This window comes from Paroedura picta, chromosome 7, assembly GCF_049243985.1.
Source record: "Paroedura picta isolate Pp20150507F chromosome 7, Ppicta_v3.0, whole genome shotgun sequence".
Classification (NCBI taxonomy): Eukaryota; Metazoa; Chordata; class Lepidosauria; order Squamata; family Gekkonidae; genus Paroedura; species Paroedura picta.
Window position 1 is genome coordinate 64332730 of NC_135375.1, and position 18410 is coordinate 64351139.

At 41.8% G+C, this 18410-nt stretch overlaps 1 protein-coding gene across 9 annotated transcripts in view; it reads left to right on the forward strand.

Annotated features, from left to right (window-relative positions):
- LOC143841024 (uncharacterized) overlaps positions 1-18410 on the forward strand; it is a 182623-nt gene that overhangs the window by 148038 nt on the left and 16175 nt on the right. For 8 of the 9 annotated variants that reach the window (XM_077344610.1, XM_077344613.1, XM_077344612.1 and 5 more), the window contains one exon: positions 802-862. The exons of the other annotated variant lie outside the window; for it this stretch is intronic. In XM_077344610.1, coding sequence (XP_077200725.1) covers positions 802-862 — 61 coding nt within the window. The remainder of the gene's footprint in view (positions 1-801; positions 863-18410) is intronic. 9 annotated transcript variants of the gene reach the window in all.

The following is an 18410-nucleotide window of genomic DNA, read 5'->3' on the forward strand; positions in this document are numbered from 1 at the left end:
CAGGCTCTGAGAAGCTCCTGAAGTGGTGCAATTGAGTGGAATATGGTTGGGAAGCATGGCTGTGTATAAACCCACCAAGCCCCCTCCCTTTCCTACCTCCTCCAGCACCATCATTGGCCATATGGTCATATCATCTGATAAATTTTTAACAATTAAAAAAAAAATTAATTAACTCTCACCCCTTCAGGAAACCCATCCAGGGTCATCAAGAAATCCCTGGATTTCATGAAACCCTGGTTAAGAAAGCCTGGTACAGAGAATGTAAATGCTTATCCCTGTTTGCCTGAAACCTGGAAAACACTATCCCTTGTGTGGGAGGGCTGCATTGCCCTAGAATTTCATCCCAGTTGGAGGACAGGGAAGCTACACCTGGAAATGTGCTTCCAGTTGAAATGAATGGAAACAACCCCTCGATGTTTTGATTGTTAGAATAAAGTAGATGCTATATATAATAATATGCTGTGTACAGTGAAGTAGCTAGCCACTGCCTACTGTCAGAAACAGCATCTTTATGTACATGGACTGATGATGTCTATATTACTTCCCAGGATTGGTTCTATAGAAACCATACATCATGTTTTACTGCCCTATATACAATGCCATTTGGGCTAAAGCTCTCGGCTCACTCCTAGTAAAATGTATTAGCTACTCTGATAAACACAAGGTACAGTTCCTTCTCTCCAATCAGGATCCAGATACAATTGATAAAGTGAATAAATTCTTACAAATGGCAATTAAGCTGTGTGAACTTAACCACTAATTGACTGTATTCTGATTTGTCTTATTTTTATGCCAATAAAGGTTGTAAAAAAAAAAAAACTTCCCAGGATTGCCAGCACTTAACAAGCAAATGTCTCATATGGTAAGTTTGATGATTAATGTTAAATTTCTCCACTATGACAGATTTCACACATTCCAATTATCAGGTAATAGCTAGATTTATCAAAAAGAAAGCAAAGTAAGTAGCTTCCTCTAACTCTTAGGTGGTACACAAAGCAGAGGTTTTCTCAGAGCCGTTTGAAAACCATTTTTGGAGATGGGAAACAATGGTGGAGATATATTTTTTGTTGTTGTTGTTGTTTGTTTCTTCTGTGTTGAATAACAGTTTTTAAACAGTGGAGTAATCCCTAGAGAAAATCCATCTGCTTTCATCTATCAGTCTGGCACATTTCCAAGATTATGGTTTTCCTTTACAATGCAAACTTGGCTTTGGCACACACAGAAAGAAAGAAAGAAAGAAAGAAAGAAAGAAAGAAAGAAAGAAAGAAAGAAAGAAAGAAAGAAAGAAAGAAAGAAAGAAAGAAAGAAAGAAAGAAAGATCTGTTTACTGTACTAGAGTCTACCGCGGATGTGTCTTATACAATAGAAGTCATATTGTACAGGATGGAAATTTATGTTGGATGAGAGCAGCAAGAGAAGCCCCAGAGACACATTCATCTTTGCAAATATAATTCATTTCCAAACTAAGTGAGCTCTAGCAAGAGATGTTTTGGAAACTTCAGAATGTTATTTATAAAGGTGACTTTATAAATTGCCCGCCTCTAGGACTGCTTCCACTCGAGGGATTTAGCCATGATCACTACCTGTTTGTGCACAGGGCTAATTCCCGCTTCCTGACAGAATTGGGCCTGGTCTGGGGCTTTCCCAGGCCTGGCCTCACTCAGGTCCTCAGTTGGCCTGCAGCAAGGAAATGCAGATAAATCTGCATTCCGTTTATTGATGATCTCAGATGCCAGTTGGATTGAGGCAGTTCGGACATGTTAGTTCTGCTAGACCTGTTGGCCGCGTTTGATGTAGTCCAGTGATCCGCAAACTTTTTCTTGTTGTAGCCCACTGCCAATGGGTGGGGGGAGAGGGCAACCTGGGGGTGCCGCACATGCACGGCATCCCTACGCAAACGTGCATGCGTGGAGCTGCCACGCATGCGTGCTTGCACCCACTGGTGATGCAAATGCACACACGTGGGAGTTTCGTGCATGCACACATGCATGAAACTGCCATGCGTGCACATTTGTGCCACCGGCAGGCGCAAATACGCATGAGCGGCAGGTCCGCGCATGCACGTTTGTGCCCACTGGCGTGCCAGCGGCCACGCTTCCCTCTCCCCACCCCCCGCAACGAGAAGCTCACTGGTTCGCAAGCTAATCCGCCGCTTCAGCGGCCGATTTGCTCATGGCCTGGTGAGCTTCTCGCTGAGGGGGGGCGAGGAGAGGGAGCCGCGGCCCGCGGCCAAGGCTCTCATGGCCTGGCAGTGGGCCGCGGACCGGTGGTTGATGACCCCCAATGTAGTCGACCATGAGCTACTTGCACATGGCCTTGCTGGAACAGGGTCGCCAGGTCTACGGTTGAGGCCAGGCAGCAAGGAAGCTCTGGGCCCTCCCTACATGAGTGGGAGTAGCGATGTACATCAGCACCCATGGTTCACCCTCTCCCTGCTAGTGTGTGTTTTAGGGGATTGTTATGTTGGGCATGTATTTTCTGCCACAGCACCTTTTCTGGTTTTTCTTTTTTCAGGCTTTTATATTGTATCTAAGGGATTTCTATGCCTGTTTTTAAGGGGTTTTATGGGGGTTTTAGTCAAACATTGTAACCCGCCTCGAGCCCTTGGGGAGAGGCGGGTAATAAATTTAAATATAACAACAACAACAACAACAATTGCTGCAGGACACAATGAGGTGTAAGTCAGTGTTGGGCCATGTGAAAGGGAAAACTTGGGCTGTCCAGATGTGTCCAGATGTGTTTTCTCCACCTTTGCAACCAACCCCCTGAGCATCACATCCACTGTCTTGCTTGCTTCTGCCACCATTGGCTTGGCTTCTTACCACCCTCACCCACAAAAGCTCCTTATAAAATGACTCCATCTAAGAAAATGGAAAAGTGCCCCACACTGCCCTGCAGCACTGCTCCAAGTCGGGGAGGTTCTGCTGCACTGTGGGGTGACTTGGAGCTCTAGGCTGCCCTGTAGGACAGCAGAGCCTCCCTGACTCAGAGCAGCACTGAGGGGTGGCATGGAGCATTTGTCCACATTGTTTCCACTTCCTCGTGCAGGAGCAAAAATTCAGGGTGGACAGAGGGTGAAGTAGGCCAAAGGATCATCGTGTGGTTGTGAGGAAAATCAGAACATGGAGGTCTGGGCCAAAAGTCAGATGGCAGCATGGTATAACGCCTCCCAGAATTACAACTGATTTACAGATTACAGAGACCCCGTGGATCCCCAGTCATTACTATTTACCCCCCATCAAGCTGGGTACTCATTTTACCGACCTCGGAAGGATGGAAGGCTGAGTCAACCTTGAGCCGGCTTCTGGGATCGAACTCCTAGCCTCATGGGCAGAGCTTTCAGACTGCATGTCTGCTGCCTTACCACTCTGCGCCACAAGAGGCTCTTTGATATGCTGCATGCAGATCTACATTTGCCCACTTTCACAAAATCTTTTTTTCTTTAGAATATCTGTAGCTGTAAAACTCATGTAGTAAATAATATACCATTAGGCATGTCTTATTAAACAGCATTATACATGTGAATGTCACTGTGCCCAGCAGTCCAATTCTGCCATCAAAGGCACTTCAAACAAGTCCCAGTATTGATTTTAATCTGATAGAATTAAAAGCTAGGCATGGAAGCACTATTTTAAAACTTCCATTGTATTTGTTTGTTTAATTTGGGAGCAAAGGGAATCTATTGATGAAAGAAGAAAACGATTAATATAAAGCATGTTGGGAAGTCAGGAGAAGTTGCATATTGTTGGCAGAATGTGGTAAGAACAAGATAACTTTGAGCAGTAAAATAAGTCTAAGTGTCAGGACTTCTAAGCAGTTGTCTGAAAAACTGGACTTTATAACACCGTAAAGAAAATGGGGCCGATGAAAGAGCAATCGAGAAAAAAGTGACTGAAAACCATATAGAATGCTCAGCAGTGGATAAATTGAACTCTTGTCAGGAAAGAAAAGTGTAGGTGAGGAAGTGTAGGTGAGGTGAAGTTTTGGAAGCTGTGGAATTGCTTGACTTATACACATAGTGTCTACACACAGAGCTGTATAAGATGCATAGAACAGAAAATTATGCCAGGTTTCTTCATACCATTGTAATGAGATAAGTCCTACCAAGCAAAATTCTTCCTTCTTTCCAGATCTCAGAGATTGGTGCTTTCAGAGTATGTTCCTGAGAGCAACAATAGGGCAGCAAGGTTCAAGACACCGTTAGGACGGGAAATGAATTCCATGAACTTTGAACACAGTAAATGACCTATCATGGAGTAGCAAGGCAACCATGTAATGGCACCAAAAAGTATTTCAGTCTTATATACAATGATGATTTTAATCTTCTTATATAACATCACCAGGTATATAAACAATATTAACATGGATAAAATCACTTGGTCAACCAAGATAAAAGACAAACCAGTTTGGGGCTACAGGAGTCCTTCAGCTTTGCATGAGGCGAGATATTCCTCCTCCCATCTATGGTTTGTATTGAGATCAAAGGATAGGAATAGATTCTGAGTGTCTAGGTATGAAATCCATTATTTTGGGATGAGACCGGAATTTATTATCTCTGTTTAGTATGCACATTCCAGACTATTCAGTTCACGGTGTACAAGCATTCGTGCTTCAGTATTTGGACAGGCTGAAACCAACCTCTTGTATATTAAACCAGCTGAATTCAGCACCAAGCCTCGTCACTATACTATTACTACCATCTGTTTCTCTTCTGGGGAAACTTGGCAGCTTAACAAGCCCTATTTTTCTTTAACATTTTATGGATGAGAAATATTGCATTCATAGTAGACTGGATGGATTAATGCAAATTCAGTGTGTCTCGAATAAGCAGATATGTGCCAGAGTAAGGACAAAAAATTAGTATGTTCTCTTTCCCTCATTCCCAGTCTTGTCTCACAAAAGAAAGCAAGAGGAGAAGTTGGAAAGCATACCTAATGTTTTGGAAACTTAGCAGGATTACTTAGTCTTTAGTTCCTTGCTTCTGTCTGTTCCCATAAGAAGACAGACAGACAGACAGATCTTTATTACGGCCATAGACCAGCAAACATAAGAAGAAGAAATGTGTTCAAGCTAGTATTTCTGTCTGAGGCTGTTCCATATCGACAGCTGTATCTGGGATAGGATTATTGCTTACCTAACTTTAGTTAAAGCTTAGTTTAGAATAATGTGGACACGTGATCTTTGTTAAATGGCTTCTTCTTCTGGAGTAATCAATGAAAGATGGTGGCTGGCCTTCCAACATGGTTGAAATTCCCAGCTTGAAGCTTGCAACATTCATCTTATGTGGAAACAGAAATGCAGAAAAATAAATAAGCAACCAGACACGGCATCTATAAATATAGATACAGTATCTAGAACCAGAGCCATTATTGCTGTGGTGACATTCTCCACAAACCCAGCATGGTTTACTGTTAGAATGGCCAAATTGGAACCCCAGAGAGAGCCAGCTTGGTGTAGTGGTTAGGAGTCGGGACTTCTAATCTGGCATGCCGGGTTCGATTCTGCACTCCCCCACATGCAACCAGCTGGGTGACGTTGGGCTTGCCACAGCACTGATAAGGCTGTTCTGACCGAGCAGTGATATCAGGGCTCTCTAAGCCTCACCCACCTTACAGGGTGTCTGTTGGGGGGAGAGGAAAGGGAAGACAACTGTAAGCCGATTTGAGCCTCCTTTGGGTTGAGAAAAGTGGCATATAAGAACCAACTCTTCTTCTTCTTCTAAATCCCTGGAAGCTTGCTGGTAACTTTGGGCCAATCACAAGCTCTCAGCCTAACCTACTGTGCAGGAGCCAGAAGAAAGGCCTGGACTTCCGCAGTCTTGGAAGGAAAATACCTTAATAACAGAGGCTTTGTAGCTGTTTACAAGATTGAATAAATCAAACACATTTTTCAGCTGTCCATTTTACGGTAAAATATGCAAGGAAATTATTAGCCCTTTGTTAGATGGGTTTCCTGGACTGTCAAACATAATCAAGCTAAATTATCTCCTCTCTGACAGGAACCACCCGGCAACACATCAGGTAGCTAGATTCTGTGCTCAGATTTGTAAGATCAGAAACTCTATACATGGCAACTAAGGTTTGGATAGATGAAATCTTATAATCTGATTTATTTATTCTCTTATATAAACTTTTATTAATTTTAAAATTATTTAGATGTACATGTTTTGATATTTGGACTGTATATTTTATACTTTGAACCACAATTGATGCTGTGTATTGTTTTGGTATTGGTCGAGGACCTTAGTAAATGACTGTGTGAAAGCAGCAGTCCCCTGCCCACAAGGATTGACTTGGGTTTAGAGGTAATCTCCTAGTTCAAGTGTTCCCCTTTGAGCTAAGAAGACAGAACTCTCTCACTCCTGTATTCCCTCCCATCTTTACTTTAACTAGCTTGATACTAGAGTACTGGTTCATTTTAGGAGACAGCTTTCAAGTCACAGTTTTGAAGACAGAGGTCAAACTAATCATTGTCCAATGTTTGCACTAATGAGATCCATGTATATGTGATCAGTGAGTTTGAAATATCTTCGTATGTGTCTAACTAAAACATAAACACAGTAGATTGAACAATTAAAGCAAGCCACATCCAGTGAAGATAACAATCATATGTGTCATCACTATTTCAAGGTAAGAACTCTCCAATTCTTATTTTTTACTTTAATGGACAGCATTGAAGTTTATGATTAATGGGTTAATTTAAAGTTGCAAAGTTGTTTATGAATTACTCTATTCATCGCCAGTTTATGAGATCAGGAAAAAAATGATGATGTGGCAATTACTTTGTGAAATCCATTCCAAGAATGTGCTAGACATCATAGCAAGACCACAGGCAGAAAACTGATTAACCTTCACTTTGAGGATACAAAAGACTAGAATGAGATTGAACAAGAGCCTTGAAATCTATAAAATTATGTAACTAATTTTACCAAGCCAAGGGAACACAACATTTATCATTTGTGTGCTCTTAATTAAACTCATGTGCTTTTACTAAACTTGCAACTTGCATTTTTTTATTATTATTTTTTTCGGTGAAGATCTGGCAAGGGGTGAATTCATTGCCTCTGACAGCACAGCTCCAGTTTGGTGATAGTTGAGCCCTAGGTATTCTGCCCTAGGTGAGACAACAGTTCCAAACACAGATGACTCATACAGATGAAGTTACTTCAGTTCACTTGTCTCGGCTGTATTCCAGCTGCTCAGGTAGAACAGGGGTGTCTGAGACAGGAATGCCCTCTGGCAGGGCAGGCAGAGAATCCCCCTCCAGAAACAGATGCATGCCTCTCCTAGTCTGGGTTCAGACCTCCCTTGTCTCTACTTTAGGACTGGGAAAATGCCCTGAGGCTGCCTTTACCTCCCCCTTCTACAATTTCTTAGCACCATCACTCCTTGTTTACTTCAAGTGTGATTGACCTTGTCTCAGAGATGCCAGCAAGCCGTGTTGTGTAACAGTTTGCTAACAGAATGGAATCATGCAACATTAGGTTGGGTCCAGCTAGTTTTTTTTTTTTGCTCAATCTCCCTTTATACTACAACCCCCATCTTATATGGATTTTGCATTGAATGGTCAAAGAGAACACCTCCTTTTTCCACCAACAGAAAAGCTGGCTGGATCTATGAGCATTATCTATGAGGCAGAAAGGTGACATATAAATTAGCTATTCCCCTGCCCCCCCCCCCCCCACTCATGAACTGGTTTTCTGCAATCATCTCATAAAGTAAATCAAATGGAATTAGTATGTCAAAGCAGAATGTTTGGGGGAAACATGCATCAGAAAAGCTTTTCTTGTGTTTTATATCTATTCATATGAACCTTTTTTTTTTCTTTTCTTCCCAAGCCGTTTACTAGCTCTTGATGAAGGAGCTCTAGAAATCAATCCAAGCGGGCAGCTGCTCGCATTCCTGACATACTGGCTGGCTGAACTGGCTCTGGCTTCAACCACAAAACTCAGCCTTCCGTCAGGCGCTGCTTGTTAGCAAAAGACATGGCTGCTGGTTTTAACGCCAACTGAAAGTGGACCATTCTGTATCTCCTATGATTTCAAAGTGTGAAGGAAAGGAAGTGTGTGATAGCACTGCAAAAAATGTGTAAGCTCTCAGAGGTACTTCCACCAGGCTTGGAGCAGAGCCAAGAAAAAAGAGCAAAGATGTGAGTTGCTCACTTCTGTGTTACCTGATCAGGCACAGCACAATAAATTGTGAAGCTCTGATTTTGGCAGAGAATATGTTCAAAAACTAAGCCCACCCTACTCACATTTCTCGTTTTCTCTCAAGCCAGGCATTCATGATGATGAGTTTGTGATTCAAAATGATCAGCATTTTAATGGCGTTGCAACTGTAGAGCAGACAACACTTAGTGGTGCAGTCGGATTGCTTATGCCTCAAGGTTGTTATATTTTGAAGGTATGCTCTGCTTTCATGTCTGAGCATTCAGTCATCAGTCAGAAGCAGTCATCATGCTGGAAATGCTTAGAACTCAGTGGTTTCAAAGGAGCAGTGTGAGAACCCACCATGTATTTGCAATCCAGTTTGGAACACTTGGCAGCAACCAGGCAGACAACATGATAAAAACTGGAACACTGCAGAGACAAGCCCTTGGGCACACACACAAAATCAAAATTGCCAAGGAAAGCATCTATTTTGCAAATTAGAGTAAGTGTGTGTGTGTGTGTGTATGTGTATGGTCAGATGGATAAATCCATGTGAGAACAACACAGAACAATTTTAAGCAGTCAACAGTGGAGCTCGAGAGGGGGGTTCTGTTTAAGGATGCTGCTGACATTTTGATGTTTTTGCTATTTATGATTCATTTATTTATCAACATGTATTGCTTCCCTTTGTCAAGAAGATTCAAGAAGTAATTGAATATTATTAGCAGTTTACTGTTGGCACTGGAGATCCTGAGATTATCTATAGTCACATCTACAGACCACACTCATCATAGCTCCATCAACCAAGATTGCTTGTCCACATAATAAATAATATCAGATTTGTTCTGAATTTAGTTATTAAATATCTATTGCTATCCCAGGAAACTTTCTAACAGCCATGCAAAATGTTTCATTTCAACCTGTAGGTTTCCTTTGGAAGGTTGTTGGTTGTGACTATTCTAATAGCATAAAAAATAGATGTTTGAAATAAAATGGAGAGAGTGGGAGCCTTCCTCTGCCCTAAGTGGCTCTTCCTCCAACAAAAGAGCCACTTGTTGGAGGGTGGTAGCTGGAGGAATGCTTAACATTTGACTCAGTAAAGTAAGATGATAGGGATAGGACCCCATTGACATTTTAAAATCTTTCTGTTACATTCCTATAGCAAACACTAAGAAAAGTCATAAAAGAATCACACTAAGCACTTTTTGCTCCTTTGAATCCCTTGACTTTGATTTGTTGTTGACTTGCAAAATACTTAAAAATTAGAGGCAGAGGCAAGAGATAACTGCATATCCTATGAGTCACTGGAAATATGGACACCCCCCCCCCCGCAATTCTCAGCAAAAATAGCACGTGCATTTAAATTCTTTTGCAGTTAATATGAAAAAGAAATTTCCACTAAAGCAAGTTCTCTGTGGGAGAATTTAATATTTAGGTTTGAGATCAGTACCCAGCAGAAGATTAGGATAGATTTCAAGGAAACTTTGCAATCCAAATCCTCCTCCTCCTCCACAACTCAGAAAAATGTCAACGTTGTTATTCCTACTTCAGTTATTTAAGAAGACAGGAAAGTCATATGATTGTGAAAACAGTATTTCCACAGAATGGCTCCTGAGCCAAACAAAATGTCATTTATTTTGTTAAGGATGGAAAGCCCAAAAGTACTTCTGATTTCTCTGATTTTGACAACTTTGATAATGAAGTTTCCATGCATGCTTCTCAAATGCAGTAGAGGAACAAATGGAAACGTAGCAAAATCCAAATTGGATTAGTTAATGGACATAGGAGGGAGACAAATCAAGATACACTGAATTGTAGCCAAATATTTAACCAAATAGTGAACAGCCCAATAATGAAGCTTTCATAACATTATAATTGAACTTCAGATTAGATTCATGTTGGCATTCTACAGCATGACCTGAAATTCTTGTCAAGGGATCTGATTTCAGGTCCTGACACTGTGTTTATATCTGTAGACAAACCCAAGTATTGCTGTAGAGAGACAGGTCCTGAACCTTCTGCTGTACTGTTGTAATGACTGGATTTACTGCTATTAAGTGCTGGGAGGCAAATACTTCTATGAATAAAAAATAAATAAATATTTTATTTGTATACCCTGTTAGCTTAGTGTGGTTGACAACATTTTAAAACAATACATCATAGTGATAAAACAATAAAACAGCTTCCTTAAAAACCAGTTCCTGCCTTATGGGCATTGTCAGAGTTTGGAGGGGTTCCTACTGGTGGAAGGCCATATCATAATGTGATTGCCTGGCCTCAACCAGAGGCCTGGCAGGACAGCTCAGACTTTCAGGCCTTCCAGAATTGTGTGAGATCCCAGAGAGACCTGATCACTTTAGGCAGAACATTCCACCAGGCCAGACCAAGGCCAAAAAGACGCTGGCTCTGGTTGAGGCTAGTTTTATCCCCTGGAACTGGGGACCCTAAGCAGATTTAAGATGCCTGATCTTAATGTTCTTTGGGAGATATATGGAAGGTGACAGTCTCGAAGATACATGGGTTCCAGACTGTTTAGGGCCTTGAATGTCAAAATCAGAACCTTAATCCAGTCTCCAATCTGGAGACATTGGGAGAGCATTTGTGTGCTATATGCTATCCATGGGACTCTTGTCAGGTGCCAAGCAGCTGCATTCAGGACTTGATGACGTTTCGGGAGTAGCCTCAATGGTAGTCCTGCATAGAGTGAGTTACAGAAGTCTAATCTGGAGGCAACCGTTGCATGGATTCCAGTGGCTAGGTTGGATGTTGTCAGGTAAGGTACAAGTTGCCATTTCTGGTATAGATGGGAAAACACCAATCAAGCAACATCTGTGACCTGGGTCTCCATAGATATGGAGGAATCCAAGATCACCCCTAGACTCTTAATGGAGATTGCAGATGGATCCTGTCAGGTTTTGGGAGCTGCATCATATTACCCTCCATATATTGGCTCAGCCACAGAACCTCCATTTTAGCTGGGTTTAACTTGAGCCACTCCACTTGAGCCAACCCACCATGGCCTCCAGACACCTGGCCAAAGCATCTGGGGATTGGAGAGATCCAGGTTCATTCAACTGTGGAAACTCAGGTGATTTTGGGCCAGTCACATATACTCAGAATAACTATGCTAAACTTTTTTTCCTCAAAGATACCTATGTGAAAAGGGTCCTTAGTTAATATATCTAGCTTAATCATAAGGAATAGTATTTTGAGAGGGTTTACCAAATTTGAGAAATAGTTGATACAGGGTTGCAAATATCTCTTATCTAGAAAATATAATGTATTGATTAATATCACTCTAAGTTTAAGTTTCACTTTGGAATTCCAGACATAATTCTAATTTTTCAGTTTTCTTGCTGTTCAGACACCATAAGGAAAATGATACATCAGTGCCACCTCACCTCTCTTAAATTTGCTAAAATTTAAAAATTAATGCTGGTGTTGTAAAAACCCTAATACTGATTTGATACATAGGTGATTATAGCATCCATGTGCAAAAGAATTTGGCCTAAAATAATGAAAATGATAAAATTTGATTTTTCATTAAAACCAGATTATGTCAATGATTTCAAAAATAGTCCAGCTAGTTCTCTTAAACGTAATTATAGCAGCACATTTGAGCAAAAATTTAGATACAACCCACTTTCCTGAGCGTGCAATTATTGGTAGTAAAATTAATGCAGTTGTTAACAATGATTGAATTAATTTATCTTCTAAAATATTTTAAAAATTAATTATTTTGCTCTTGTTGTAAGGAACAAGTGTATGCATGATTTAAGATAGGATAAAAAAGGAACTGGACTAGCTCACAAACCATGCAATTCAATGTAAAATTTACTGACTTGTATTCTTTCTCTCAAATACATGCAAGCATCACAGTATTTATCTGCCTGTCTTTCCTGTCATCTGTAACATGTTGCTCACTGCTCCAAACTTTCTAATATTCCACACAATGTGTCACCCACACCTTTTTGTCCCTTGCACTCCTTTTCTACATCTAGTCTAGCAATACTATAATTTGTAAGTGCTAGGTGCAACATTCACATCCCTTCCCCTACCTACAGAAGGGCAGATCTGCAGTCATATTGTGTTTCTCCTTGCTTCTAACAATGGCTATTTTGTTCTCAGCTTTGCCTGCACCCTGTCTTCCCAAAGAAGGAATTTCCTGAGAGAAAAATAGCTGACAGGGATCATCTTTCTATGTTCTGCACTCACAGGCTTGCAACCCCCACTAACCACTGATCCAGATAAAGGGAATGAAAAACTGGCAGAGCTGAATTTCTCAGATAACAATGCATCTAGTCAGGAGGCCTCACACAAGCAGGCTTTGCTGTCAAAGTTTAGAAATGAAATAGGAGGCAAACACTCTTCTAGTAATAATTTCATTTCCACTTACAACCCTTTCCCCCAGCACTGGTATCTAAGAAGTCCCCATACTGTCTCAACTGCTGTGAATATACAAAGCTGCTTTATATCTAATAAGACCATCGAGTTGAGTACTGGTTATTTCAACTAGCGACAGCTATTCAAGGTTTCACACGCAGAAAATCCTTCCCAATACCTGCTACATAAGCCTCTTTAATACGACACAACCGCGATCTTACAGTTTTCATCCAGTGTGGTGTAATGGTTAGAACAGGCTTTTTCAACCAGAGTTTCGTAAAACCCTGGGGTTTCTTAAAGACCCAGAAATGGGTGGGAGTTAATTTATTTTACATGTTTTTAAAAATTTGTTAAACATTTATCAGTGATATGACTGTATATGGTGATGTTGACCCACCCTCCTTGCCCAAAATGGGCAATGTTGGGCCTGTATCACTCAGCCACATCCCCATATCCCCAATTTAGGATATGCTCACATATACTGAGATCTTTTCTTATTTATAAGCTCCACAACACACAGCAATGTGTGTGAAGACTGGCTTGATCAGTAGCATCAAATGGTGGGATTTTGTTCTTAGCTAATTGTGCTTTTTTCAAAAAGAATTTGCTGCCTCACATCTTGCCTTATCGAGATATAATTGTTCAGCACTTTAAACAGATGGAAATATTTATCCTTATCAATGACTGCATCTCCTAGGAGGTAACTATGAAAATCTTAGTGCCATCTGTTAATCCAATATGAACTGTTGATGTCTGTGAAGAAATAGTATCATGTGTTGGGAATGGTTTTTTTAAAGGGGAAATAATGATTAAGGAAAAAGAGAAACTGGCTGAAGAAGAGTAGATGCTAATCCCTTTAGGCTGGAAAGGATGCGATGTGGGGGAAGGGGCTGTGATAAAAAGAAAATCTCTTGTCAGAGTAAGAGGGATTGATGTTAGCAACAACTGTCCATCAGTGAGAAACAAGAGACATAATCTAGGGTAATTCAGCACAGTGGGATGGGATCCTCTTTTGTGCAAGGAAGACAAGGGATGTGTTGCAGGAGGACTGGAGCTTGTGCTACCAGGTCACAAACTTTCTATATCACCCAACTAGTCACTCACAAAGCTGTGCTAAAGTCATGTGGAGCCTGACAACTTCTTGCAATTACTCAATTTGTTTCAATCCAAATATGGCAGATAGGACAGTCTTAGTATGAACTGTCACTTGATTTGTTTTTATATATATATAGTAAATTTCTGATTTTTTTTTTAAGTGGGAGTCAGCTTGGTGTAGTGGTTAGGAACGCTGACTTCTAATCTGGAGAGCCAGGTCTGATTCCCGCTCCTCCTCCACATGCCACCAGCTGGGTGACCTTGGGCTCACCACAGCACTGATAAAGCTGTTCTGATGGAGCAGTAATATCAGGGCTCTCTCAGGCCCACTTACCTCACAGGGTATCTGTTGTGAGGAGAGGAAAGGGAAGGCGACTGTAAGCCGCTTTGAGACTCGTTCTGGCAGAGAAAACTGGCATATAAGAACAAACTCTTCTTCTTTCTCTTGGAGGGAGAAACTTTTTTACTTTATTGTTAAATATTTTCCATTGCTGTTATGTTTCTTCTCAAAAGTGATGGCCTTTGCTATTGAGAACTCACAGAATAATTACTTCATCAGTCTTTTTTCTTCCCTTCTCCCACTTAGGCAGAAAATAATAGGCTTTGACTATTCACCTCACCCCCTGTCTCTCCTGTGATTTACATTCTTCTAAATGAAGGCAATGAATGACATTTCAGAAGACACGGTCAGTGTTACCCTAAGCAGAGTCAGACCAGTCTAAGCACATAGATTTCAATGAGCTTTGAATGGAGTAACTCAACTGATACTGTTCTATGAGAATTCTGTGGTTTAAACACTTTTTGGGATTAAGTACTTTAAACACTTTTTGGGATTAAGTACTTAAAGAATTGAGGCTTTTGAACTCTGGTGCTGGAGAAGACTCTTGCGAGTCCCTTGGACTGCAAGGCGAACAAACCGGTCAGTCCTAGAGGAGATCAGCCCTGACTGCTCTTTAGAAGGCCAGATCCTGAAGATGAAACTCAAATACTTTGGCCACCTCATGAGAAGGAAGGACTCCCTGGAGAAGAGCCTAATGCTGGGAGCGATCGAGGGCAAAAGAAGAAGGGGACGACAGAGAATGAGGTGGCTGGATGGAGTCACTGAAGCAGTAGGTGCAAACTTAAATGGACTCCGGGGAATGGTAGAGGACAGGAAGGCCTGGAGGATCATTGTCCATGGGGTCGCGATGGGTCGGACACGACTTCGCACATAACAACAACAACTTATAATAACACTGTGTGATAATTTGCAAAGAACTGGGATTGAACATAGAGAACTGGCCCAAATATGAAGGCTATACATTTCGGCTGCAATTCTTTGTACACAGACCTGGGACCAAATCCCAGTGAACTTGGTGGGATTTCCTTTTGTGGAATGGATCAGTACAGTACAATCATAGGATCATGCCATTCTAAGCCCTCTGAAGTTGGAGGAAGCATTATTATTATTATTATTATTATTATTATTATTATTATTATTATTATTATTAAATTTTTAGACCGCCCTTCTCCAAATAGGTCTCAGGGCGGTTTACAACATAAATAGTTAAAACACAATAAAATACCCATAAAAACCCCAATTAACATCAGCAAAAGTTACATATAACATATAGCGGCGGTGGTCACAATTCTGATCTTAGTTCAGCCTGGTGAAGAGAATAATATTCAGAAGAGGATGGCACCAATACAATAGATCTAACAATGATCTCGATGTTAGAGATCTCAATATTGGAGGGGATCCTCTGATGGATTAGTGGGAGAGCTGCCCTGGCCTCAACCATATGCCTGGCAGAAGAGCTCCGTCTTAGGTCTACTCAGAAGTGAGCCTCATGTTCTTCAATAAGACTTACTCCCAGGAAAATATCCTGAGGATTGTCACCTTCATCCATTATGATACTAGGACCAAAATCAAGATGGCACCTGGAGGCCTCCTGTTATCACAGTTGATCCAGATGACCAAGATCCGTTCCCTTGGAAAAAATGGCTACTTTGGGGAATAGACTCTGTGGCATTATGCCCTGCTGAGGTCCCTTTCCTTCCCAAACCTTGACTTCCCCAGTATCCACCTACACAAAGTTCCAGGTATTTCCCAACTCAGAACTGGCAACCACGGACGGTGCATGGGCTTTTCCTGTCAGTTCTGGTCCCAGGCTGCTTCAGGTTATCTCCGTGTGCCCTTTTGTTGCTTTAATTTTTGGTTTTTAAACATTTTGTTTTGATTATTCTATTCTTTTATTTTGTTTCTTTTAAGACTACTCTTTTTACCATCATGTGGCAGCTGATTGATGGCAAACCCATAGAGTTTTTAAGACAAGAGACATTCAGAGGTGGTTTGCTATTGCTGCCCCTGTGTAGTGACCCTGGGATTCCTTGGTAGTCTCCCATCTATATAATGACCAGGACCACATTAGAGTTGCATTGTTCCTTCCGCATAATGTTTCTGTCAGATTTATTTGTTTGTTGGTTGGTTTATTATATTTCTATACCATCTTCCATTGCAACTCAGGGCAGTTTTCTTTGTCCTGTCCAATCCCATGCTCCTCCAGCCTACTTTCCAATGATTGGACTGCCATCATCATCAGGCCCCTCCCTCTCCTGCCCTCTGCCATGAAGACAAGTGGTTCCTTTCTGCTTTTTGAAAAAGGCACTAAAATATTGATAAATTGCTGTAATGATAAGCAGGTTATCTAAATCCTCAGCTTTCATTTTTTTTAAGTAGTAGAAGAAGAAGAGTTGGTTCTTATATGCTGCTTTTCTCTACACGAAGAAGCTTACATTTGCTTTTCTCTACACGAAGAAGCTTACATTTGCTTTCCTTTCCTCTCCCCCCAACAAACACCCTGTGAGGTCGTTGAGGCTAAGAGAGCCCTGATATGACTGCTTGGTTGGAACAGGTTTATCAGTGCTGTGGCGAGCCCAAGGTCAACCAGCTGGTTGCACGTGGAGGAACAGGGAATCAAACCCAGTTTGCCAGCTTGCCAGATTAGAAATCCGCATTCCTAACCACTACACCAAACTGGCTCTAGTCTCTATCACTTTCTGCTGCAGTCATTTTGATAGACACAGGTTCAAATTAGAGACACCAAATGGGTATGTAGAGGAGTATCAGGGAGAGGTGCACTGTGAGTCTGGTGTCTCTAGTTTGCCCAGAATCTCTTTTATACACTCCTGAACCTGCACCTGTCAAAATGACCAAGGTTCAGGAGTATATAGAATGGATCCTGTGCAAAAGATCCTGTTCAAAGTTGCAGGGAATATCCCCTAGATGATCCTCTGCATGCCCTCCAAGTTGTGGCTTTGAAGTTCTGTAAACATTTTGAATGGAGACAGTTGGTCTGAATATGTCTCTGCTCATGGAACTGGCACAAACCTCCACAAACCGTTGGAAAGTTTGTGCTGTGTGACCTTGCATGAGCTTGATCTTGTGAAGCAAAAACTGCCCAAATTTGTCATGAATGTCAGTTCATGAAACAGTTTGAGCCCATCCCTAGCCGATATTATCAGCCATAGTTTCCTAATGAACAGCCTCTTAGAACTAGGACTGGGTCACGACTCACCATTTGGCTCTGTCAGTCTCTTCCATGCCTCAGCCAGATCTAGCCAACTGAAAGTCTGAAGACAGCTTAGAAGCAGATGATGAATGCCTTGAACCTTTGACTGGGTAAATGCCTGGTTTGCTGACAGCTGCAGACCCGCCTCCAGATTTATATCTGTGCCATCCATAAGCACAGACATCCTCCTTGATTTATAGCTAGAGCCTTTGCTAAGCACAAGACCTTCCCCAAAATTACAGCCTGACCCTGAGGAGGACATTGCTCTACCTCTGCTGTTAGAGCATCAGAGGGAGAAAGAACAAAACAGACAGAGAAAAACCCAACAAAAATCAAAAGGGAAAAGAAGGAACTGGAACCATAAAAACCCAACTGGTGACAGTTAGGACATGTATAAATGTCTGTATAAATGCTAAAATTATATTACTTTTAATGTGCATGGGACCCTGCCAACTACTGCCCAGTGTCTCATTTAGTGTTCCTGGGGAAGGTGGTGGAGTGGGCCACAGTGGACCAGCTCCTGGCAATTTTTGGGGAAACTTCAGCCCTAGACCCATAATTTGTAATTTGACTACTGGCCTAGTACCATAATAATAAAGACTTGACTTGACTTGACCCATACCAGTCTGGCTTCCATCCTGGCCACGGGGTGGAGACTATCCTGGTTGCCCTGATGGATGATATCTGATGCCAGCCGGATCGAGGCGGTTCACCCATCCTTGTTCTTTTGAATCTATGGGATCTATTCCATCTTTTGGATCTATTCCATATGTGCTAAGCTTGGCTACTAACGCTCTACCTGTCCTCGGACCACCTGACCCATGCAACGGTCAATTCCAGACTGGATTTCTGTAACTCACTCTACGCAGGCCTACTCTTGTCTTTGACCCAGAAACTTCAGCTGGTTCAGAATGCAGCCACCAGGGTCCTTACCAGGACTTCTTGGAGGGTTCATATCCAGCCAGTATTGAAACAACTGCACTTGCTACCAGTCTACTTCTGAATCAAGTTCAAGGTTCTCTTTTTAACCTTCAAGGCTATATGTGGCCTGGGTCCTACCTATTTGAGGGACCTCTCTCTGCTCTGTGGGTAGGAATCTGTTGGTTGTCCCAGGCTCCTGGGAAATACACCTGGCCTCGACCCAGCCTGATGGAACGAGCTCCCAGAATGGTTAAGGGCCCTGACAGAGCTGTCTTGAATTAGTCTGGGACTGTCTCTCAAAACCCAGATGC